At 36.5% G+C, this 26,576-nt stretch overlaps 1 protein-coding gene across 1 annotated transcript; it reads right to left on the bottom strand.

Moving 5' to 3' along the window:
• Positions 1-1,401: 1,401 nt before the first annotated feature.
• Positions 1,402-22,233, bottom strand: LOC309476047 (histamine H3 receptor). The gene is made up of 3 exons (XM_082139181.1): positions 21,791-22,233; positions 18,376-18,542; positions 1,402-4,288 (listed from the first exon to the last, which is right to left on the bottom strand). Exons 1-3 carry the CDS (start codon positions 22,092-22,094, stop codon positions 3,404-3,406), a joined length of 1,356 nt encoding a protein of 451 aa, XP_081995307.1. The 5' UTR covers positions 22,095-22,233; the 3' UTR covers positions 1,402-3,403.
• Between the last annotated feature and the right edge of the window lie 4,343 nt (positions 22,234-26,576).

The following is a 26,576-nucleotide window of genomic DNA, read 5'->3' as shown; positions in this document are numbered from 1 at the left end:
ATGGTCATGTTGGTCTAAGCTGTTTGTTTGTTTTTCTCAGTAGAGTAAATTACCTTCTCAGACTATTAATCACAAAGAAAGTGACGATATAAGCTCCTAATCAAACTTAGCTCCCCAACACTGCATTGTAATGTTAGAAACCCTTAAGCTAAGTTCTTGCAAACAGCTTGAGTCATACATATTTGCATTTCGGTGGAACATCTTCAAAGGAATTTGGCCACAGATATATTTCCGTGCATCAGCGTAAATTCAGGACAGCCTGACATCCACACATTTATGTGGGAGGTTATCATCCATGAGCAATGGGATGCTCCGAGCGAAGGTTCACGCTGATCTGATCCAGTGATGCTATGACCTTTTCCCAGCAGTTTCCTTTGACAGTTTTTGTGCATATGCACAATGCCTAATAATCTAAAACAAACATTTCCGCTCCCCAACCGTCATGTCGATGTTCTGCTTATATTTACTGCACAAAAACATGTAAGCAATCTTTCCTTGAAGTGTCAAGTAGAAAATTCACTTCAAACGGCGCTCTCTAATGCTGGAGCCACTGATCAAGTGAATAACCACGTCTTGTTCACTTTACATTAGACGCCGTATATCGCAACAGCATCACCTGGTTAAGAGATCCTAGATGTTCAAATTCAAGGATCTGATGAGGATGCTTGTCATCGGGGTTTAATTAACTTGAGCTCCAAACAGCACTGATAAATGAAGTGCTCTCAAAGCCATCTGGAAAAAAAAGCCATTTACTAATTCACTGAAGCAAAAAGCAGACCAGAGCCGCAGAAGCGGAGCGGCTCTCTCCAGGGATGAGACCTGAGTTTTTAGAGGTGTATGCAAAATACTACTGTGATTGCTTGGGCTTTTACATTTAGACTATTATTATTAATGATCATTATGGTTTGAATATCAAATGAAAGTCTGTTCTGGAGGAAACTAAAACCTTGCTGTTTTTTCTTCCAGAGCTTTTGGGACATTACCCATGTTGCCCTCATATTCAGTCAGAATAATCTCAGAGAACTTGGGAGGCACTGATGTACTTGGTCTCGGTTGGAGAACCTGCTTAAATCCATACAGAACATGAATTGTAAAGTGTATTTCTTGACTACTGTGAAATTGAATTCACACAGTTTGAATTCCAAGATGGAAACTTGACATGCACAAAACAAGAAAGCGTCTCGTGTTCATACGGATTTACGATTACAAAAAACCATTGAAATTATAGTAAAAGTTTCACAACATGCAGTTATACTCGTGGGAAAAAACAAGAGGTCATTTTAATGATTGTACAATGACATTGTAACCATGAATCTTTTTTTTTTTTAAATGAATAAATAAAAAACAAAAACGCATCTTAAAAGGATTGTAGGCCCAAAAGATTGACATTTTTTCCTCACATGTCGTTCCAAAGCTGTGTGACTTTATTTCTTCCGTGAAACACAAACAGAGGCATTGCACAGAATGTCCAGAGGGCTTGTTTTTCATAATGGGGATTAGGGCTGCAATGTAAACATCATGACCCTTGTGCTACATTCCAGCTCTCGTCATATATGAGTTTATTGATTTTCATCTTATAAAAATGATGGGAACTAGGAGACTTGAGAAAAAATACCATGGAAAATCTTCAAAATGAACAACAGAATTCACATTTTCAAGTAAATTAACCCTTTAAAAGTCATTCCTTTCTGTATTGTAAACTGATATATCAATAACTTAACACACATTTCACAAAACTTCCAATTAAAAAAACAAACATATTTCATGTTTCAATCATGTCCATAGCAGGTGATATAGATCTGACTGTGAGTTGTAATGCGTCTCACATACATCACCTCTTACAATAGTCAATAAATCATGTTGAAATGGGCATAAAAGTCAACTGAATATGTTTCTGAACACAAGCTGCATCACTTTTCACCACAGATGTCCCAAAGACATGCAACTTACATTAGCTAATAAGAGTCGAACAACTCCATTCCTACACTGTTACTTCAAGATAAAGAGATGAACGCATAACAACAGCTTTGTGTTTCTATTTATATCAATCAATTGTTTATGCAGTTCTTCACAATTCATGTATGTTTCTTATGGAAGTTTCATCGAAGAAGAAGAATTAAACATGCTACGCCATCAAATAATGACATGGATTTCCATTGCTGAATTGCTTGTGCGTAAAAAATGTTTCGCTTGGTGCTTTTATTTCATCCTTTAATATTCAGCGTGAAAGTCTTAAATCCCTTCTGTTGCTGTCAGATTATCATTGGCAGGAAGGGCTTTCCTCATGTGGTCCAACAGACTGACTTTCTTCTTGTGTGGGTCTTGTTTCCAGTCCAAATGTCTAAAAATTCTTGAATCAAGATGCATTTACTAGATGAGTAAAATGCTATATGATTTTATGTCTTGTTTTATGGGGCGAGGTCAAAATTATCTGCTAATGGGGTAAGAAAAATTAAGATAATTTTTCTTGTTTTAAGCAACAACTCCCAGAAACTTTTTACCCCCAGAAAACAAAACGTAATATCTTATAGCCAGGGTTTCAAATGAACACCCACCAAATGCGAGTAAAAATCAACTGTGGCGGGAAACGCTGTCAGATCACGAGCCAATTTGGCGTGTTATTATCATGTTTACTCACTTCATGGGGAAGTTCGTTTAAGGCAAATCTGCGCAGATTTAGTGCAAATACTCGTGAGTCATCATGATATATTAAATACGGCATATTGCACAGAATCTGCTCATATCTGGCTTACTTGAACACACACGTCACTACACAACAAATAACGGTGCGTTTGTTCATTTGCATTGAAGCAATAGCGAAGATTAAAAAGCATTTGGTGAACAGAAAAGACATTGATATTTTCCAACATCCTACATTTTTCTGATGGTCTTTGTCCTGTATTGATCTGTCCACCTAGAACACATTTTTGGTGATGAGGATGAAAGAGGAAGAGGATGAGATGCTGGATGACAGGATTTTGTTTGAGTAAGAAATGAATGCATGAAATCCAAATTTACATTTTTATGCATTTGGCAGATGCTTTTATCCAAAGCGACTTGCATTGCATTTCAAGATACACATTTTAACATTCTGATCAGTTCTTGCTTTCCCTGGGAATCGAACCCATGACCCTGGCGTTGCAAGCGCCAACGCTCTACTGTTAGAGTTACAGGACAGCAAATTATATATCTTTTCTTTTTCTTTTTCTTTTGGCTGGTAGAAACTCTGAATGGCCGGTAACTGAAAAATTTAGTAGCCAAATTGGCCGGTGAGTGAAAAAGTAAATTTCAAACCCATTTTACTACTTTAGTAAATGATTTGGACATTTGGACTGGAAACAACACAAAAACACTGAGTAAAAAAAGCATTTTTTTTTTGGCAGTGTATGTTACAGTCAGATTATCATTGGCAAGAAGGGCTTTCCTCGTGTGGTCGAACAGACTGACGTTTAGGACACAAAATCTTAGCGAAGGCCCGGCGGAAGCTACTATGGCAAAGTGGGTACAGAAAAGGGTTAATGGCCGAGTTTAGCCAAAGAAGCCAAAAAGTGACTTCGTACCAATGATGTCCCACACAAGTGCCACTGCAAGCGGCCCGTATGATCATGAGGAGTGTGTACGGTGCCCAACACACCCCGAAAACACACACTATAACTGCTAATGACTTAGCGATCTTCTTATCTCTCGAGAGACGTGCTTGTCCTGCGCTTCTGGAAGGTGCGCATGCGTGCGAAGCATCTTGCGCTCGTATTATCCGCGTTCGTACCCAACCACTTAACAATCCTCGCTTCTTAATAGTGGCTTTCATTGTTAAAGACACGGAGTGTGTGCTACTGGGATCCCCGCTCGATGACGGCGAAACTTCGTCGTCGTTGTCGTCTCGGATAACGGCGGAAATGGCCGCCGGTTCGCTAGACGAAACCTTGCGCGTTTTAACGAAGAATACAGAAGAGGTTTGTCCGTCTATGACCCTCCAGCCGTCCTCTTTCTCGACCTCAATGTTCGCCATGCGAGTCCGGTTCCTTCGCTGGATGTTGAGATAAATGCTAAAGTTGAAGAAGGCCACGGATATGAAAGGAGAGAAGAACTCGAATGTTGACGCGGAGAGAAGGAAGTACCAGGTGCAGTAAAACTCGGCGAAACATTCGTCCTCGGGAACGATGCTTTCTCCGACCAGAAGCTCCCAGAATATAATCGCTGGACCGTAGAGGAGGAACGCTGAAACCCAGACCGCTAGCATCTTGAGGACCGCCAGACGAGTGACGCCCTGCTGGGCTCGATACCTCACCTGCGGGATAACACACACATACGGTCATTTATTTACACACGTATAAACATTTATTCAGACACCGTTTCTCACGTTATCACAGTTTATTCGCGAGAGTTTCGAAAATGGTATTAAAATATAGCAAGAACTCAGTTGATATTTGACTGGTTTTGTCCATCCTTCTGTTAGACTGTCTCACACATGAATTATGTTGAATATCTGTCAGCTGTTAAATTTAACTACACAATTAGATAATACCAGTTTAGCTAAACCAATCACTTCAGCAAAACATGATCAGGTCAAAGTGTCTGAATAATGTTTGATCCCAATGTTTATAAATGTTACTGGTAGTCACTGTATGAAGAATATTTGGGTATAATATGTCACAGTTTACTTTATTTAGCTATCCTCACTTACATAAATGAACTATAGTGTCCTGCACACACTAGTAAAAAAATTCAAAATTTATATCTGCTGTCTGACAAATTTTTGGTTTGACTATAGATTGATTAACATCCTTCCCTCGGGTCATTTTGACCCGAAACTCATCTTTTAACTCATCGAGACTCTAGGACTTTTGTCGCATTTGAACCACGAATACACAAAAAAACTAAAAAACAACAACATTTGAATGGATTCGAGGAGGTTTGTGGTTGAAATTTAAAAAAAGTAACAAATTCTTCCCTCGCGGGTCAATTTGACCCCCTTAGTAATGAATGGAATGCAAGGAATGCTTCAGTACACATAGAAAATGCTCAAATTCAAACTTAAAATGCTTTTTTTTATAATGTCTACATGTGTATCTGAATGCAAACTGAAGAGAAACTGACTTTAGGACCCGGAAAAGCTAATTTACTCCATACAGAGATATAAGGCCATCTAGAGTCATGAAATATGTTTTTTCACAAGAGGTCGGCAAAGACACCAGATGTAAGATATTTTGAGCTGAATTAAAAGGATAATTTAACATTAATCTAAGTTGAAAGGAATGTGCTTAAATTACTATTTATTTATTTATTATTTATTGATCAAATCTAGTAATTTAAAGATAAATAAAAAAAATATATATCCCCAAAAAATTGCATTAAAGTCCGCGTGAACCGGAAGTTGCAAACGACTTTTCTGCAGTGCTGTGACGTATTTCCCAGTGAAAAGGAATATTGAACAGAGGGCAGGGTTTTACTCTAGCGCTCCTCCTCTCCATCTCTCGCTCATTACAGACCAACGATTTGAGGGGAGTGGTTAAGCGTTTACCAAACCAAGCCGTCAAACCTACGTCATCAGGGAAGGTCCTCCAATGCAGAGGGGAGGGGCATTTTCAGATTTTGATTAAAGATTACGAAGCCAAAAAATGTTTTTGTGTGTTTTAACTTGCACGGATTAATTGTTCACCACAAGACTAGTAATATGTGCTAACAAAGTAAATACGGTCCATTTTGATTTCAGTTGGACTTTAAAATAGAAAAAAATATGATCAAAATGAAATGAAATAAGATTTCTGGACCAAAAAAATAAAATAATTAAGTATAATTTTAGGGCTTCGGGTCATTTTGACCCGTGAGAGAAGGATGACGGTTAAAGTCCCATAATAAAATAGCCATAGAACAGTCATAAATTGGCATGGGAGCAATCCCTGGCAGCGATCACATTCAATAACATCTATGCACGGTGTGACTGCCTCTTCTTCTTCATGATTTATTCAATTCACAGCCTAGAAGTCTGAGCACAGCGGGGAAAAGAACGAATCTAGCCTATCTCGACCCTGCAGAACTGATCGCTTACACTGCCAGATAATGATCAGGACTAATGCAGCTGTTATAAGTTAATCAAGTGTGTCCGATTAATCCGATCATGTGAAATTGCAATTTACCGTCAATTGGAAAAAGATCAAGAGTAAATCAGTTTGAGCCACGAACACACAAAAACTTCCTGTAAAGCTGATTTGAAACAATTTATATCGTGAAAAATGGTGTACAGATAAATATGAGTTGACAAATATATATTTCAAAACCTGGAATGCATTAATAAAAGAGAATGCAAAAATGAAGCATTTTCACAAATGCTCTCAGAGCTTTTAACCCCGTAAAGCTCTTTTTTAAATGGAAATGTTTATTGAACCTTTTAGACAAAATCTTAAATAAAATTGACAAGTATCATATTTGATACATCAGGCTTTTATGGCTCATATGATAGAGAGAATATGCAGCTGACACTCGAGGAGGAGAAAAACACCTACGTTTTATTCAGACGCCAAAACTGAGCAAAAATATGCAATTTGCTGCAGATGCTGATATTTATATGGACGTAAGTGATGAAATTCTGAGGCTTGTAATGTAGATCAATGAGATCTTTATAATGGTATAACAGATACTTACATAAAATGCATATAATATCAATATCTGCCAATAATATGTCTTAGCAAGATGATATTTAAATGCTTAGTTTTATGATCAAAGCGCTGTAGTTTTAAAACATATAATGCAATACAATGAACAAATAAACCTTCTTCAAAAGCCTGATGATCATTTTTGATACACACATTTGAACATGATATTAGTTAACATTAACTAACAATGAATAGCCATGATTTTTATATAATCAAGTAAACCTAAATTGCTTCGGTCCAGTAATTAGAGGACGTTTGTACAATTACACAAAAAGACTTTTACTTGATAAATGATCAATCAGACGACAGAAGGAATGTAGTAGATCGTGTGTACGTTATTCAAAGTTTTGATCATGGCGTATCAAATACGATACTGTAGGCTGTATATCTTTTGGGCATATGCAACTGACAATCATAATCTCCTCCAGTGATGGACAGTGTGTCAATAAGTGTGTCTTCGCTCTAGCACCTCACTCTCTAGAGTCCTGCCTCAAACACTTTGCATTTCAGTCATTTGAAAATCACAATTGGAAAGATGACAACCAGAGAAAGGAATCAGCTATTCGTAAAAGACAGGATTCCTCAAGGGTGTCTTGTTATGAACCAATGCCGTTTCAGCTCTGATATTACTGCAAATAATAGCTGTCTTTAGGGAGTGAGGGACACGAGCACCACATGACAAACATCACTGCATTTCACACCTTCTATTGCCCTTAAATTGCATTCTGGGGCATCAGAGATGGCAAATATGTTTTGTTGACACAATGCTCATCTCAGTTTCGAAGCGCAATCCAAGCAATAGCCGACATTTCACTGTCTCGTGTAACTATAGACCCGATAGAGTCCGGCTATGAGTAACACACTTCTAGACAAGATAACCTTGAATTTGGTTTCATGTCGTTTTTTCCAAAATAACTCGTGAGATCAGATGTTTGATCATGCACTCTAAACCCGGGTTTTGTGTTTATGAAACATTTTAAGTGGTCATTACGTAGGCCTATTCTTTTTTGTTTTTTTAAAAAAATGTGTCATTACTAAATCAAATTAGTTGTTTGCACTAATCAGACGAAATATTGAGTGCAATGATCATGTTAAATGGGATAGTTCACCCAAAAATGAAAATTAGCCCATGATTTACTCACCCTCAAGTCATCCTATGTGTATATGACGTTCTTCTTTCAGACGAATACAATCAGAGTTATATTAATAAATGTCCTGGCGCTTCCAAGCTTTATAATGGCAGTGAATGGGTATCTGTCTTTGGAAGTCCATTAAAGCTTATCTATCCATCATAGAAGTGCATCCATCCATCATAAAAGTGCATCCGTCCATCATAAAAGTGCATCTATCCATCATAAAAGTGCATCTGTCCATCATAAAAGTGCATCCGTCCATCATAAAAGTGCATCTATCCATCATAAAAGTGCATCTGTCCATCATAAAAGTGCATCTGTCCATCATAAAAGTGCATCCGTCCATCATAAAAGTGCATCTATCCATCATAAAGTGCATCTATCCATGATAAAAGTGCATCTATCCATGATAAAAGTGCATCTATCCATGATAAAAGTGCATCTGTCCATGATAAAAGTACATCTGTCCATCATAAAAGTGCATCTATCTATCATAAAAGTGCATCAATCCATCATAAAAGTGCATCTATCCATCATAAAAGTGCATCTATCCATCATAAAGATCTATTCATCATAAAAGTGCATCTATCCATCATAAAAGTGCATCTGTCCATCATAAAAGTGCATCTATCCATCATAAAAGTGCATCTGTCCATCATAAAAGTGCATCTATCCATCATAAAAGTGCAGTGCTCCACACTGCTCTGGGGGGTTAATAAAGGCCTTCTGAAGTGAAGTGATACGTTCTTGTAAGAAAAATATCCATATTTAAAACTTTATCGACTAAACAAGATAACCTTGAATTTGGTTTCATGTCGTTTTTGCCAAAATAACTTGCGAGATGTTTGATATTCCATCATGTGGGCAAAGTAAACAGTGATTACAAGGTGTTTGGTTTCATTTCTTCGCTATCTAATTGATGGCTAGTCTATTCTTGGGCGATGGTTTAGACGTCTATTACATTTTCACTGAAAGCCCAAATTTTGCCTGGTTTTAGCCTAGAGGTCTGGGCTGTGTTTGGGCACTATTAGATGTCTTTTAAACGCAAAATTGCTTGCTGGGACCCCTTCAACAAATACTACTGTTCTAACGGAGGGACAGCTTTTGTAAAAACACGGATGAATCACATGATTGTATTTTACCCAAGGGGCAACATTCTGATCTGAAAAATGAAGCCTACCCGGAAGTGCGAAAAACTGCAATACATCGAAAATCCGCTAGGGGCAGGTCTCAAAAGGGAGCAAATGTCCATAGCCCCCATGTTAAAATGTCCGTTTTCACAGCATAAAATCATGTTTTTACAGGTTGGTCCCATGGACTTTTATTGGATTTTTCGATAGGTTCCGAGTGCCTGACAACGGCGAGGGTAGTGAATTTTTTTCTAACTCGTTAGTTTAGATAGTATTTAGATATAAAATGTATGACAATAAGGGCGTGGTTAACTTTGATTGACAGCTTGATTGACAGCTGAAAGGCAGCGCCACGGAGAATGACAACATAAGAAGCGCCATTTTTTAATACAGTTGACATATAATACTACTGTTTCTGTATCATGAAATGTAGTTTTAAGAGTTTTTCAGGCGAGAATGTAGTTGTTTAAAGCTCAAATCTGTGGTTTATTTATAAAGATTTATGAAAATTGTATCCAGTTGTGAGATCCAGTGATGACCGGGCGCTCGGCGCGATGTACCCCGCCTGGAGCAGCCTTTCATCGGCTAGACGTTTTGAGGTTTGCCGCTGACTCTGGCGTCTCTGTAGTGGTTAAACATGAGATATAATTCGTCTTGACTATATCTAACGGGCGATTTTTGGTCTCGTGAATCTATAATTTGTTCCCTGGGCAATCGGTTTGGCTGAGGGGAAGTTTCATAACTTTATAAGCTATATTTAACTTGTACCGTTGTATGGTTAGACTAGATCGAGCGCATGACTTTTTATGTTTGACTGAATTGTTTGCTTTATTTGTATAGCTTCTTGTAACTTTACCTTTTACTTATACTTTTATAATAGCTAATATTGATAAAACTGAAATTTAACAAAAAGAGACTGGGTTGAGTTTTGTCATTTTAAATTTTAATACAACGAATATGATCTGTAATGTTGTTTACTGCAACATCTGTTGTTTAGTACAAATGCACATATTGCCTGGACCATATTAAAATGTTTAATATTTTTATATTATATTTAAAACGAAAAGAGGCAGGTTTGTGTTTTATATTTCGTTTTGTTATAAATAGGCAAACGTTATGTGCAGTGAATATAATCAATACGCGTTGCCTGAACCACATTTGTGTGGCTATAATGTTTAAGATTTCTTTAAATGAAAACGAAAAGAGTTAGTATGGTGTTTTATAACATATTTCGTTGCCTAAAATATACACAGAGATAACCGGAGTAGCAGAGCGAGCTGAGTGACGCGCGCTGCGTCAGAAGGTGGGCGGGGTTAGGGTTTCCCAAGATTTTCCAAGATGGCGCCGCCCATACCCCCCATAAACGGCTTCAAACCCGTTCTTCAGAAAGTCTATGGGTGACGTCACAGACGCTTTGTCCATATTTTTTACAGTCTATGATTTTACCCCAAAATTAAGGTTAGGGATCATTTTTACAAGGTTCATAAAAGGTGCTTAAATTGCTGGATGTACTTCACGTTCTGACATTTAAGTTCTGGGAAACCCTTGAAAAAGCCATATTTATGAAAAGTTCCACATTGAAAGACAATATATGTCAAATTATTGTTTAATTTGATTGATAAAAAATCTTTTCACTCAAAATCAATGTAACCCATCTAATAAAGACATAGAGCCATTTTGCATGGCTATGAACGTGATATTGCTCATATAAATATCCAAGTATATTTCAGATTTCATTCTTCAGGTCAATCATATATTAATGGTGGGAAAAATCAGTTTGAATAAGGAAAGTGATATCTTTGTTATAATAAAGTTAAAGTTTCCACAGTTATTGCTTGTGCTGCGCTTTATTTGTACCATTTTGTTTTAAGTTTAGTTTAGTTTATCTATTTACCTTTTTTAGAATTTGAAAGATAATAAAGATATCGTCTGATAAGTGAGATCTCTGATTGTAGTTCCTGAAAACCCAAAAAAGTAGTGCTTGAAAAGTCCTTGAAAGTCCCAGAATTTCATTTTACAGTTTCTGTACGAACCCTGTCATTATGATAACGCCCATAAAATTGTAATAGAAAAACACACAGTGGATTGTTCTGTATAGGACACACTTATTAAGGAAAAATCACCACACCAAGGAAAATAATTAAAGGCAAACAAAGTCAGACATGCTTGTCAAATGCCAAACTGATACCATTACATAAACCACTACTTTCAATCACTCACAAGTCTTTTTTGAAATGTCATTTGGAATTTGAAAAGCATTTCACTTTGTCATTTGCATGATGGGTCGTTACTCTTTCAAAAGCCATTACTGATAAAACCCATTGACATGTTGTCAACAAGAAGTGGCGCCAAACCCGTTAAACAATGAGAACTTCAAAAAGAGCTGAATACCAAATTAATTCGCAAATTTCAATGCATTATGTTGTGAATACACTCTTTAGATGTCGTCGCATATTAAAAAGTTACTCCAGATATTCAGTCACAAGCGGCTAAATTAGCTTTCAAGCACATCTGCGAGATCTCGTAAATGTGTTATTAAAACGCAAATCTACGCCTTAATGTTTTTGAGCAATTCTGATGCTGTATTTCTATGCAGGAAATCAATATTTGCGCTACATAATACTTGCTCGGGGATCTCGAAAGGGCTTGAAACGAGGGCCGGGAGCTATGTGTTTTCTTTAGTCCTTCACAGAACGGCATCAATCCCATGTTTTCCGAGCTTATTTTGCTGTGAATGTGAAGAGAGGTTATTTAAGGGACCTCGAGAACCCAAATTCAACATCGCTTTGCTGTTTGCAATGGAGATAAATGCACACATTGAATGAAAAAAATATTGAACTTCCTTCCCCTTCCTTCCTTTTATGATTTCAGGAGAAGAGCTGATGTGCAGCCTTGAGGTTTTCAAAGCTTACAGTCACTTAATCAGAGTTAGTCGATGGGCAGCTACTCCTTAAAAACTGGTTAGAAACATGACAAAACAAACTACACTAAAGCAATTCTTAATTCAATCAGAGCGGTATTTATCCGGCTCAAAAACAAGGGATTTGAACGAATGAATCTTGATGTACACTAAAACACATCCGAACGAACTGATTCACTACAACCAATCAGGCTTGCCAATGCTATATATTAGAGAGTATACACCTTTGGGTAACATTTTATAATACTGTTCCTTCATTAAAGAATAACTACACAGGAACAAATGAGTGACGCATTATTTACATTCTAGTAACTACTATTAACTAACAATAAACTGATTATTAAATGACTAAGTAATAGCGCTCAGTTGATGAATGAGGTAGTTAACTATTAGCTAATCAGTAACTACTATTTTGTTCATACCTCCCAGAGAACTACTATATACAGGTACATGAATAATGCATCATTTATAATAAAAGGTAATGGTAACCCACTAATAATGACTTTTTAATAAAGTTTTACTACATCCTTCTAAAGGTACTACTAATAATTTGGATCAGTTTGAGTGAAAAACATGATAACTACCTAATATTGAATAAAATAAAATAAAAATAGTAGTTACATTCAACTGAGTGCTATTACTTACTAATTCATTAATCCGAGTTTTTTGTTAGTTAATAGTAGTTACTAGAATGTTAATAGTGTGTTACTCATTTGTGACCCTGGACCACTAAACCAGTCACATGGGTCAATTTTTTGAAATTGAGATTTATGCATAATCTGACATCTGAATAAATAAGCTTTCCAGTGATGTGTGGTTTGTTATGATCGGACAATATTTGGCTGAGATACAACTATTGAAGATCTGGAATCTGAGTGTGTAAAAAAATCGAAACATTGAGAAAATCTCCTTTAAAGTTGTGCATTTATGTTGGCGATTGTGCTGCGTTCACTCACACAAATACATGTTTTATATATTTACGGAAGGAAATTTACAAAATATTGTCATGGAACATGATCTTTACTTAATATACTAATGATTTTTGGCATAAAAGAAAAATCGATAATTTCCAATACAATGTATTGTTGGCTATAGCCACAGATATACCCGTGCGACTCGAGACTGGTGACGTGATCCAGGGTCACAGTTGTTCCTGTGTAGTTATTCATTAATGAAGGAACAGTATTCTAAAGTGTTACGGATTTTTGATTATTTCTGATTGCGGATGTATAAAATAAAGCAGCTTGCTACTGAAACGGTGGTTATTTTACTCCCCCAATCCTCTTCAGATCACCAATTAAACCGTAACATAAAGACATACTATATTTGGACTCCTTACAGTAGCCAATTTTCCTGTTTCAGTCGTGTGGTGTTCATCTGAAGCCTCTCTCAGGAGGAAAAGCTCAGAAATGGGGGAAGTTTTGTTTGTCACTCACCGTGAGTCATTACAGTCCATAGTGTTCAGAATACACCTGAGTTCAGTCACGCCACTACAGATGTGCAATCAAATGAGTGTCACGTGACACTTACAATGCAATACAGATGTGCAAAGCAATGCAGAACTAATGAGCACTTCCTGCACTTTAAACATTGGCTACAAAACAAAGCGTTTCAAGGCATTGTATGTGCACTTCTGACACACAAAAGCTGCTCTAAGAGACTTTCTCTTAATTGCTGGATTTCAGGGTTAGAATTATGGCCAGTGGCAGGAGGAAATGCAAACATGCTTTCTGCTAAAACATCTGTGGGTGTTTTAATGCATCTAAACAGCCACAGAAAAATAGTATTTATCTATAAACTTGTGCTTATGCAAAGCTCTTCGACATTAAATGTATTTGTATCACTGCTGTCAAATCGATTATTCATGATTAATTGCATCTAATATAAAACGTTGTTTATATAATATATGAGTGTGTATATTATATATATGTATAGACACACACACAAACACACACACATGTATATATATGTATATGTGTGTGTGTGTGTATGTACACACATATTATAAAAACAAACTTCTGTTAGATACGATTAATCGCGATTAATCGGTTTTGACAGCACTGTTAATAATAATAATAATAATAATAATAATACATGTTATTTATATAGCGCCTTTCCAGGGCTCAAGGACACTTAATTTGTATATACATCTGAACTCATTTGTATACCTATATATTTGAACATCTTTTTCCACTATAACTTGAAAGATCTTCATTCTTATTTTGGGGAAAATCTGTACAGAACGTTTAAAAAAATTTTTTTTTTTATATTTTTGAACTTAGCATCATCAAATTAGGTAATAATGTGCCTTTTTATGCAAATTAGTGCTGGGTAATTATACGAAATGAAATGGCCAAATTGTACGGCAGCTTTGCATTATATTCTGTAAAACATCTTAAACTTACGAGGTTCATTTCAGCTCGGATGTCAGCAAACCAACTCAACTGGTTTCAGTTCAGTTTTTTATATCCCACTGGTCTTAAGGTTGAGTCACTATGAAGTATGAATATAAATTGATGATGCAGTCCGTGACTGACATAGCGGATATTTGCAGTGAATTGCACTGAAAAATTCATGATCATAGAGCGACTGAGCGCTGGACTCGTCGGCTCATTACTCATCTGATTGCAATAACAAGCGTCTTGTGGGTTTCTTAAACAACTCATTCTTTCCAAACAAAGGGAAATTTGCAGTGCATCATCTGAGGCATTAAGCAAAGCTGGTGTGTGTTTGTGTTAAACTGCAATGTTTGAAGAACATAAAATGTGTGCAACTCTACAGACAAAAAAATAAAAATAAAAAAATGGGTTGCAAACACTTTAAATATTGCAAATTACTTTAATATGCACACAAACAAGTTTTGCTTGGGGTCTCAAATGATGCACTGGAAATTTCCCTTAGTTTGAAACGGTAACACTTTACAATAAGGTTCATTAGTCAACATTAGTTAATCTATTAACTAACATGAACTGAGCAATACATTTGTTACAGTATTTATTAATCTTTGTTAATATTAGTTAATACAAATCCAGCTGTTCATTGTTTGTTCATGTTAGTTCACAGTGCATTAACTAATGTTAACATGTACAGTACAGGCCAAAAGTTTGGACACATTACTATTTTTAATGTTTTTGAAAGAAGTTTCTTCTGCTCATCAAGCCTGCATTTATTTGATCAAAAATACAGAACAAAATGTAATATTGTGATATAATTTTACAATTTAAAATAATTGGTTTTCAATTTATTATACTTTAAATGATCATTTATTTCTGTGATGCAAAGCTGAATTTTCAGGATCATTACTCCAGTCTATCACATGATCCTTTAGAAATCATTCTAATATGATGATTCATTATCAAAGTTGGAAACAGTTCTGCTGCTTAATATGTTTTCATAACCTGTGATACTTTTTTAGGATACTTTGATGAATAAAAATGTAAAAAAATGTAAAAAAAAATTTTTTAAAAAGAAGCAAATTTTTTTTAAATAGAAATCTTTTGTAACAACAATATCCACTACTGGTCAGTCATTTGGGGTCAGTAATTTTTTTCTTTCTTTTTTTGAAATAAATCAACACTTTTATTCAGCAAGGATGTGTTACATTGATAAAAAGTAATAGAAGATTTATATTATTAGAAAATATATTTTTATTTTGAATAAATGCAGTTCTTTTTAACCTTTTATTCATCAAATATATTAAGCAGCAGAACGGTGTCCAACACTCATAATAAATCAGAATATTAGAATGATTTCTAAAGGATCACGTGATAGACTGGAGTAATGATCCTGAAAATTCAGCTTTGCATCACAGAAATAAATGATCATTTAAAGTATAATAAATTGAAAACCAATTATTTTAAATTGGAATAATATTTCACAATATACATTTTTTTTTTCTGTATTTTTGCTCAAATAAATGCAGGCTTGATGAGCAGAAGAAACTTCTTTCAAAAACATTAAAAATAGTAATGTGTCCAAACTTTTGGCCTGTACTGTACAACCTTTGATTTTAATAATGTATTAGTAAATGTTGAAATTAATATTAACTAAGATTAATAAATGTATTGTTCATTCTTAGTTCATGTTAAGTAAGGTAGTTATTAACTAATGTCAACTAATGAGCCTTATTGTAAAGTGTTACCATTGAAACACATGAGTTCACAAAACTCACGAGATAAAAGTGAAACTGCATTTTTGTTGAGGAAAAATGACTTGTTTGTGATTGAGAAAAGTTTCTGTTTGGAGGGCGTATGTTCCTTTCTGATATCAGCTCAAACGCCGGGAAAAGTTCTGTCATTTCACTGCCAAATTACAGTTTTTTTCTTTTGAAGAAAGTATATGCCAAAATCCATGAGTGAAAACCTCTATTGTAGCTTGTCAGAGACTAAAAGATATAAAATATGGGAAATTGCGAACCCCTGTTGTGGAAAGAAAATAAATAAATGTTGGTGTATATAGCTTCTGCATTTTTTATGTCTGCTTCTCAACCCCTTGTGAGGGTAAAATGTGTTTCTCAAACTTATTTTCAATGATGCAACAGAGTAGAAACTGAGATAAAGAAAAACCTAACAATCAAAAACATCTTTTTTTTTTTTTGCTAAACTCCCTGTGAAACTCCCTGGATGATTCAGAAGACAATATCAGGTTCTCACGCATTTCATATCTGAGTCTTTGACAAGCTACAATTAAGGTTTTCTGGTTTTTTTTTTAATCTGACTCTCTGCTGTTGTTCAAAGTGCTGTTTTTTGGTTAATTGCCTGAAGAACAAAAAGGGTTTTAATTTGACCCAAACACAATCGATCTAACCCTAGCCTTTCCAAAACACATCTATGAGTCGGAACTTTGCACACACATTCAAGAGGAAAAGTCGCTAAATTTCAAGAAGAAATAAAGTGTTTACCAGTGTTTCAGTCGAGTGACCCGCAACAACCTGCACTCACTTTCAATTTCTAGAAAAACAGTGGCCATTATAACAACAGATTGGTTTGACCTGAAATTAATCTTCCTTTTTTGGGTGAACTATTTATAGTTATAATTAACACGCCTAAGACTTTTTGCACAGTACTGTATATATATATATGTGTGTGTGTGTGTGTGTGTGTGTGTGTTTTTGAGTATGAATGTGTTATTTTGGGTACACAATTAATCCACATGTCACAAAATGGCAAGTTACCAAATCTAACAACAAAAGTATTGATAAAGCGGTGTAAATACAGCTGGAAAACAGTGACAAAAATCAACCTTATTAATTATTCACGCCCCAGTGCATGATGGGAGTACCAGTATTAGAAAAGTTAAGTAGGTTTTAATTAATTTTATATCGTTGATCATTTCTACAAGCTTGAATTGAGTACTAATATAGGATTTGCTTAGTTTTTTTTTTATTCTTGCCTGAAATAACTTTTTCATGTAGAAATTACATTTGTTTTTTTCTGTAACATGTACTTCACCACTTTTATCAGTGTTTATAGTACACAGTAAAACACGTTAGTTTTTTTTTTTAACTCAACCGTTGGGAAACGCATTGTGGGGGATATCACTATGTTGGGTTCACTGAAAAAAGTGTTGAGTTCACTTAAAAAAAATGTGTAAACCTGTTGCTTTAAGTAAATAAGGGATACTTGACCGATTAGCATTAAGCTTTGTATCAGTAGAAACCCGGTAGTATTCTCGAATGACCGTGCTTCCCTCCCTCATGTCCCCCTGAGACCAGAGATTTCTGTACCAGCACACAAAAAACCAGCACACAATTTAGCAACATGATCATCAGAGGCTCTTGTGTCCAGAGGCAAGAGACTCCAGCCAGTAGGAGGAGCTCGTCCCGCATGTGTTCAACCCGCCCATAGGGGGATCTCACCATAAAACACGTCTCTTCAGTTTCGAGTCACTAGTAGCCTAGTTGCATAATTTCTCCCGATACTGCCCTCTGTAACCGGTAGGCGTGGCTTGGGAGTGTCCTCGAAGGGCAGCAAAGCAAGTGCATTCTGGGAGTTGTAGTCTTTCATCCACATGAGCCAAAAACACATTTTCTGGCTTTTCTCAGTCTAGAAAGCACCAACTTCTAAAGTAATTTCACATTTCTACTACATAAATGATCCAATTTAAATACACATTCATCTTTCCAGCGGTGAAATATCCCTTTAAGTCACCTGATCACTTTTTACAGTATCGTTTCCACAAATGTTGGGCCATTTTTTAAATCGTTGTGTAATTTCTAGTATAACCCGGCTGTTGGGTTAACTGTTGGGCTGTTGAGTTACACATGTTGTATGTACACTTGTGTTTTTTGAATTTGTATATTAACATTAAATTCTAGACTCCCCAATAGTTAGTTTGTAAATTTAAAATATATATTGTTGAGGCATATTTATTGTTTTATACAAATAAAATAAGCTGTATGGTTATTTTAACCCAATGCATTGGGTTAAAATGACCCACAGTTGGGAAGGTGCTACACCACCCCATAGTTGGGTTACTCGTTGGGTTATTTTTAACCCTACATTATTAAGCGAGTAGGCTAATCGGGTGTTGATACTCACGGCTCTGGTAACGGACAGGAACCGATCGTAGCTGATTAAAACGATATTGAAGACTGACGCTGTGCACAACAAGTAGTCCATCACGAGCCACAGCTTACAGAGTCCTCGACCCAGCATCCACCGGCCCGTCAAGATGTAGGGCATGTAGACCGGGATGCAAAACGCCCCTGCAAAGAGACACACTTTACTGTATTATACGGATGTTGGCTGGTTATAATAAGGCTTGCATTAACAACCACATGCTTCTCCTGGACGGGATCTAATAGGCCCTTTAGAGCACCAAATCAATGGATCATGTCACGAACGAGTCTCTTCACAATATGACAGATAAACCCGAGCCATTATTAGAAAGCCATCGAGTAGCAAAGGGAGCGGTGACTCTTTTCTGTACCTGAAAGCATCAAGAGAAAGCTTTTTCACCAAGGCATACAAAGCAGCGATCCTCGTCTTTGAAGGACGCTGAGATTCACATCTATCGTACTGTCAAATACACAGAGCTTTTTTCAGCTGGTTGGCATTTGAGAAGAAAAACGCAGCGCTCGGTTGGACTCTTTTATCTGAGCGGCGTGGGCTTGTTTTCAGGTAGAGTTGCGTTCTCCTCTCTCGCCAGTGAAGATACAGCCAAGGAACTTCCACTGTAAAGCCTTGAGCACTATATACCATCACATCAACATTTATTCAGTCACCTTTTCTCACATTATCACAGTTTATTCACTATAGTTTAGAAAATGGTAATAAAATATGAGTAGAACTCAGTTGATATTTGACTGGTTTTGTCCATCCTTCTGTTAGACTGTCTCACACATGAATTATGTTGAATATCTGTCAGCTGTTAAATTTAACTACACAATTAGATAATACCAGTTTAGCTCAACCAATCACCAAGCAAAGCTTCATTTTGTTCAGTCTGCGGTTAAGAAGAAAAAACACTTCAGCCAAACATGATCAGCTCAAAGTGTCGGGATCATTTTTGGTCCCAATGTTTATAAATGTTACTGGTACTCTCTGTATGAAGACTTTTTGGGTATAATATGTCACAGTTTACTTTAGTTTTCAATCCTCACTTACATAGATGAACTATAGTGTCCTGCACACACTAGTAAAAAAATAATCTCACAAATGATATCTGGTGTCTGATTAATCTTTGCTTTGACTGTACATGGGCGGAGCAGTAATGCCTGTGAGCCGCACACAAACACTCGAGCCGACACAGAGGGCTTGGAGAAGAGACGGATCTCCAAGTGAACCGCAGAAAGGATCTCGTCTCTTAATCCAAGCCAATGATTTGTGATGCCAGAACACAACAGAAGACAGGGTTCGTACAAGGTGCTTAATTTGACTTTTTGAAATCTAAGTTCTGGAAAACCATTGGAAAAAAAGCCATATTTATGAAGAGGAACTTGAAAAGTGCTTGAATTATCCAAAGACAATATGAAATAAGTGCTTAAGTTTTTCGATGAGACAATATTTTCATGCAAAATTAACATTGCAGCCCGTCTGGTAAAGATATGAAGATATTTCGCATGACTATGAGCGTGATATTGCTCATATAAATATCCAAGTATATGATGCATCTTTCATTCTTCAGGTCAATCATATATTCATGGAGAAGAAAATCTGTTTGAAAGAGGAAAGCGATATCTTTGTCATAGTTTCCTTTCAATGGTTAAAGTTTCCACAGTCATTGCATCTGCTGCTCTTTATTCATGCCATTTTGTTTATTTAGTATATTTTTTATTAATCCGTTTTTCTTTTTTTAGATTTTGAAAGATAATTAAGATATTGTTTGATAAGTGAGATCTCTGATTGTAGTCCTTGAAAGTCCATTTTACAGTGTCTGTCCGAACCCTATCTCCGCACTGCATGATGGACGGGTGTAATCGTTCACTTTAAACCTCAGAACCAAAGAAAGCATTGCAAGAACATAGATATGAATGGAAAAACAAATGCATGGACCATCGAGAAATTTGGATCTAGTTAGCTTTAGGTCAAGCATCGTGAGGGTTTCTTTTTCCAATATGATGATATAGTATTCAAAAACAAAGGAGACAAATGCATAATATTTACTCGAAAATGTACAAACAAAAAGAAAACACAAAATAATATGTTTATATGTAGACCGGTTATCAGACCAACGCACTTAATGCTCAATTTAATTGCATGAGTATCTCATCATGAGAAGGTTTGACCCGCTGGTCTTGTGTTCCTGGCCGGAAGTGATCTTTATTTTCTCGAGAGCGGTCTAATCACTCTTTTAGCTTTCAGGACGAGGCCGGAGAAATGTGGTTTAGTTAAAAATCCACTCGGAATCCATTTCCTCCAAATCAATGATGTGGTGTAGGACCGCGGGTCCTCCGTGATCGGGATTATGAATGAGCTCTAAAAATGACAAGAATTTTCCATTCAGCAATTTACATCCGCATGAGTAATGACGTGCAAAACTTGGCAAGAAAGCAATGCACTATAGCTAGAATAATAAATGATTTGTTGATCAACCATTGAATTATGCATTGGCCGATTAACAGAAGTACTAGTTTCAAGATGTACCGACAACCTTGGTTGTTTATGGATAAAACTTTATTTTTGTACATTTTGAGTAAATATTTTGCCAAACTAACACTTGATTTCAGGCATTTTGAGCATATCTGATATTAAAAATGTCATTCTGTAGAGATCAGCCGTGCTGCACTGTTGACTACATCTGTACGATCGATCTGGCATTAGATGAAGTCTAATCTATACTACTTCTCTTTGTGTGTCTGTCAGAGCCAATATTCCCGAAGATCTCATTGGGATTTACAGTGAGCTTTCATCCTATAGAACAAGTGGACACACAGTCAAACCAATATTTATTCAGACACCTTCAACATTTCTCACATTATCACAGTTTATTCGCTATTGGTTAGAAAATGGTATTAAAATTTGAGCAGAACTCAGTTGATATTTGACTGGTTTTGTCCGTCCTTCTGTTAGACTGTCTCACACATGAGTTATGTTGAATATCTGTCAGCTGTTAAATTTAACTACACAATTAGATAATACCAGTTTAGCTCAACCAATCACCAAGCAATGCTTCATTCTGTTCAGTCTGTGTGTAAAAAGAGCATTAGCGATTAAAGACAAAACACTTCAGCAAAACATGATCAGGTCAAAGTGTCTGAATAATGTTTGGTCCCATTTTACTGGTAATCCACTGTGTGAAGAATTTTTGGGTATAATATGTTAATATTTTGCTATCGTCACTTACATAAATTAACTATAGTGTCCTGCACCCAAAATATATGAAAAAATGATATCTGCTGTCAGAATAATTCTTGGTTTGACTGTATATTCTCGATGAAAGGCATTTCATTTCATTTGCAATGCAAAAAAACAAAAACAAAAATCAAGTGCATTTGAAGAATTAAACACATACCAACAAGGAAGTCTGAGATAGCCAGATTAAGGAAGAAGTAATTGCATTGATTTCTGAGGCTCTTGTCCACGATGAAAGCGAGAATAACCAGCGCGTTCCCGCCAACCACCACGACCACCAGGATAGTCATCAGGATCGCCAGGATAACCATCGTGATCCCGGGAAAAGGAGCCACATCCGAGCTCACAGTCGCATTGGAGCTGGAAGAGTTGAAACAGCTAACCATCGTCAGATCGAGGGCATCTGGAGAGCCAGCAACAGGTCTGAAGACATCATGTGAACCCGAGGACGAGAGAGTTTTCATCCCTTAAGGGTCGCGTTAACTTCGGAAGAAAAGCATTCCCATTGGAGTCTCCAAACGCCTCATCTTTCAGGATTCCCGTGAAACGCGTGACATGAAACGACTCTTTCCTGTGGGAAACTCCATGAAGATGTGAAGTCGAGTCCGTGTTCACTGAGACTGAGTTTCTAATCTATGACTTTCTCATTCCCAGCCGAACTGCGCGTTCCCGTCATGCGCGCGCACTGTTGCGCACTCGCGCTTCCCTCCCGCGCGCAGATAAACACACGAGATTTGCAACTTTACTTTTTGTGTTTTGTTGTGAGGATCTGATTGAAGTATTATATCAACAATTACATACATTGTTCATCTGTACGAGTACAAAGAATATTGATTTATTATTTTTATACAGTCATACAATGTGATACTGTATATTAGGGCTGCACGATTATGGCAAAATTCAAAATGGTCGATTATTCCCTCGCAATTTTAATTGCGATTATTAATTACGATTATCACAATTTACATTGAATTATGTTTTGAATATCTTTATAACATTGTTTGAAGTGACTGCATGCCATATTTTTATATAAAAAAAATAAACAAGCTCTTGCTTTTCTATCGCATTAAGCCTCGATCAAATGTTAGAAACTTAATGCTTCGTATTAAAAATGTATACAATGGGGGAAAAAAAGCTTAAGATAAACTGCAGAAAGAATATATATATATCTTAAGCCAAAGAATAATGTAAGTGAACTTTTTTGTTGTTGTTTTAATTGTGCTTTTGAACAATTACATAATTGTGGCATCCGTAATGTAATCGCAATTACAAATTTGATTAATTGTGCAGGCCTAGTGTGTCCTTGAATAGTTGTTTTCCACTGTACGAATGATCTAACCATTGGCATTTCCTTGAGAAGCAGAACTGCACTCGGCATTAGTACCTGTTTACAGAGAGGCCATCTTGAATAGAGGTATTTTTGGATCCATTGGCAAATTAAGCGTTAAATCAGTTTAGATTCTTTTAGCAAATTATCTTGCTTTAAGAATGTTTAGACATTTTCAACAGAGAAAAGGACATTGATAAGTCAGTATTAAGTCATTATTTATTAAATAACTCTGCAGATCTGTTTGACTGTCTTTGGAACAAGACATTTTGAAAAAAAAGGTCGTTTGGACCCCAAAACCTTTTTTTTTTGTCATTCCTGTTTTAAAAGATCTATTTTTGTGTTATACTATGAGTAAATTCTCATTAAGACTGGCTTCGAGTGATGAAGAAAAGCTAGTGTACTGTGTGTGCACTTGTACATGTTCAGTGGTTTCAGGACCACGGACAGCAACTCATGCGATCCACCCTTACTTTGTTCAAAACATCCCTATATCCAGTGTTTGTGCCTCACCTATATACATCACATACTACATCACATCATATACATTACATACTTAGTCTCCTTTTATGAGGCATAATTTTCTAGTCGCAAAAAGAAGCATTTAATCCGGTGCTCTTCACGTGTCGTCAAAAATGACAGAAATGAATTTTTTTATTTCAATGAAATTAATGTACTATATTTTAGTTCAATAATGTTTTTTTATTTAATATTTTGTATTTTTAGGAGATTTTATGGCACTAAATTATATTTACACTGTATTTATAATCAATTTATTCACTTTTTGAGCATATATCTGAATATAAAATTTCCAACTTAAACTGTGGTAAATCTTTAATGTTTTAGAGCAACAGACTGAAGTTTGATCTCTTTTCAAAGACGACACTTGGGATATTATTGCTGAAGTGAAAAAGTTTTAAAAAGTGAACTTAAAGTTACAGAATTTTACATTTATTGTTATGAAAAATTTGCAAAAATACTATTTACATTTTTTATATGAAATATATATTTTCAAAAACATGTTTTACTCTACAACTGTGAGAAATCAAAGCCATAAATCCAAAAAAAAAGTTGTGTTCAAAATTTGAGCTTAATATCTCAAAAAATGAGCTTTCAGTGAGAGTGTGTTTGGCCGCAGTACCAAACGCTTCCACTAGAGGAAATTCGTCTTCCATTAATTTCCAATTCGCTAATTTTTTACTGCGAGGAGCACAAGTGTGTCTATTTTTTATTTTATTCTATTCTAATTTTAATTTTATTCTATTTTTTTGTGTTCACACAGCAAGTGCCAAAACCTTTACCAAGTTTTGTACCATTCCAAAAAACAAAACAAAAAACAAAACAATTTTTTCAGTCAAAAATGACCAAAGAGCACCAGAGGGTAAAGTAAAAAAAGACAAACATGAATGCCTCTGCCAGCCAAAACATCACGTTAAAGGCATTACAAATAAACCCTATGATTACACTTAAGTTTTTAAATTGTACATCATGTACAGTACGCCTCCTCTCTCTAAACACACTCACCAAGGTTAGAAAAAATCCTTAATTACACTCGCTGTCAGAGATGTGGTCTTCTTTTCCTGCGTGACTCATTTCCCCACTGACACAAAAGACAACTTTAGCCCTGAGCTCCTTCTCAGCTGTGCACCAGACGAAAGCAGTTTCACACACACACACACACACACACACACACACACACACACACACACACACACACACACACACACACACACACACACACACACACACACACACACACACGTGCACAACATTGATACTGAAATAACGGTGCATCTGTGAAATACAATTTAACAGCACTGCATGGTGCGGCTCCTTTAGCTTCCATTAGTTCCAGCAGTTGTGCGGTTAAATTCCTCTAAAACCCTTTTAAATGTGCCATTTTTCTTTAATTATGGAGTGCAAATTAACCCTTGGGCTCTTAACCCGTTATTTCTAGTCTATAGTCCCCGACAGCGATACCAATTGCTTCCTGAGAGGGTCACTTGAAAGGCCAGGGGAGACATTCAAGTGTGGCTTTAAAAAGTGCAGTGAAACAATCATGTAAATGGATATCGTTTATGGAGGAACTCTCTGATACAAGCATCCAATTGGAATCAAAACACAAGAATAGCTTTGTCTTCTCAATCTTTCATTACAGATGAATGTAAATGATCATTCTGTCAGCATTTACTCACCGTCATGTCGTTCCAAAACTGTTTCCATAGAACATATAACAGAAGATATCGTGAGAAATGTCTGTGTTTTTTATCCACACAATGAAAGTCAACGGTTCCTCTGTGTTATTTTGAAGAATGTTGGTAACCAGACCCATTTGGTCAGCCAAAACATGACGTTAAAGGCATTACATTACCTTTTTTCCCTTAAATGCTTCTCTTTTTGCGACTAGAAAATCTTTGTGCCTCATAAAAGTATATAGGTGAGGCACAAACACTAGGGGCCCTATTTTAACGATCTGAAACGCAAGTGTCAAAGCGCAAAGCGCAAGTAACTTTGTGGGCGGGTCTCGGCGCTGTTGCTATTTTCCCGGCGGGATAAATGACTCTTGCGCCAGGCGCAAATCTAAAATGGGTTGGTCTGAAGTAGCTTCATTATTCATAGGTGTGGTTTGGGCGTAACGTGAAATAAACCAATCAGAGCGTCATCTCACATTCCCTTTAAGAGCAGATGCGCTTTTTCCATAGCGGATTGCTATTGTAACGGCGGATTTGCCAGGCGCGCGCCAGCAGCGATCACAGCCAAGGAGAGCAACGCTCTCGTCACGGCCGTAAAAGAGAGAAGTTACATTGAAATGGAGAAACCCACCCAAATTAACTTCGGTTAATTTGGGTAAATGTGTAAGCTAGATGTATGCTTTTATAATAAATTGTTTATCTATCTATCTATCTATCTATCTATCTATCTATCTATCTATCTATCTATCTATCTATCTATCTATCTATCTATCGTAATAATGTATGATTTGCAAAAATGAAAACTGCTGCTTCTGTGTAGATGAGAGAATCAAAGTGCGCGTTGTGCACACGCTACATTGATTATGGCCAAGCATGCGCCCTTAAAATAGCATATGAATAACATGCGCAACGCGCCACTGACTTTAAACTATTTTTTCCTGGTTAGTGGCGCAATTGTTTTCTAAACCTGCAAAATAGCAAGAAGGACCGTTTGCGCCGGAACACGCCTCCTCTTTGCGCTGAACCGCCCCCGGGAGCGCAAGTGTATTTCTTAGTTAACCGACGTGCTTCTGTGGAGGGAAAAGTCCGCTTTGCGCGGGTGCAAAATAGGAATGATACATGCATCGGTGTACAAAGTCACTTGCGCTGGGTGCAAGATAGGGCCCTAGATGTTTTGAAGAAAATAAGGACGAAAGCAGTTTAGTTGCTAAACTAATTAGTTGCTGTCCGTGGTTCTGAAACCACTGAACAGTACAAGTGCACATACAGTACACTAGCTTTTCTTCATCACTCGAAGCCAGTCTTAATGAGAATTTACTCATAGTATAACACAAAAATGTGATATTTTAGAACAGAGGAATGGCTTATTTAAATCTGGGGTCCAAACGACCGACATTGGATCCCATTGGCACAAACACTGCAACATT

This window comes from Leuciscus leuciscus (assembly GCF_965113295.1).
Source record: "Leuciscus leuciscus genome assembly, chromosome: 15".
In the NCBI taxonomy this organism is placed as follows: Eukaryota; Metazoa; Chordata; class Actinopteri; order Cypriniformes; family Leuciscidae; genus Leuciscus; species Leuciscus leuciscus.
The sequence above is the reverse complement of the archived record's forward strand: the minus strand, read 5'-3'. Positions and strand labels throughout refer to the sequence as shown.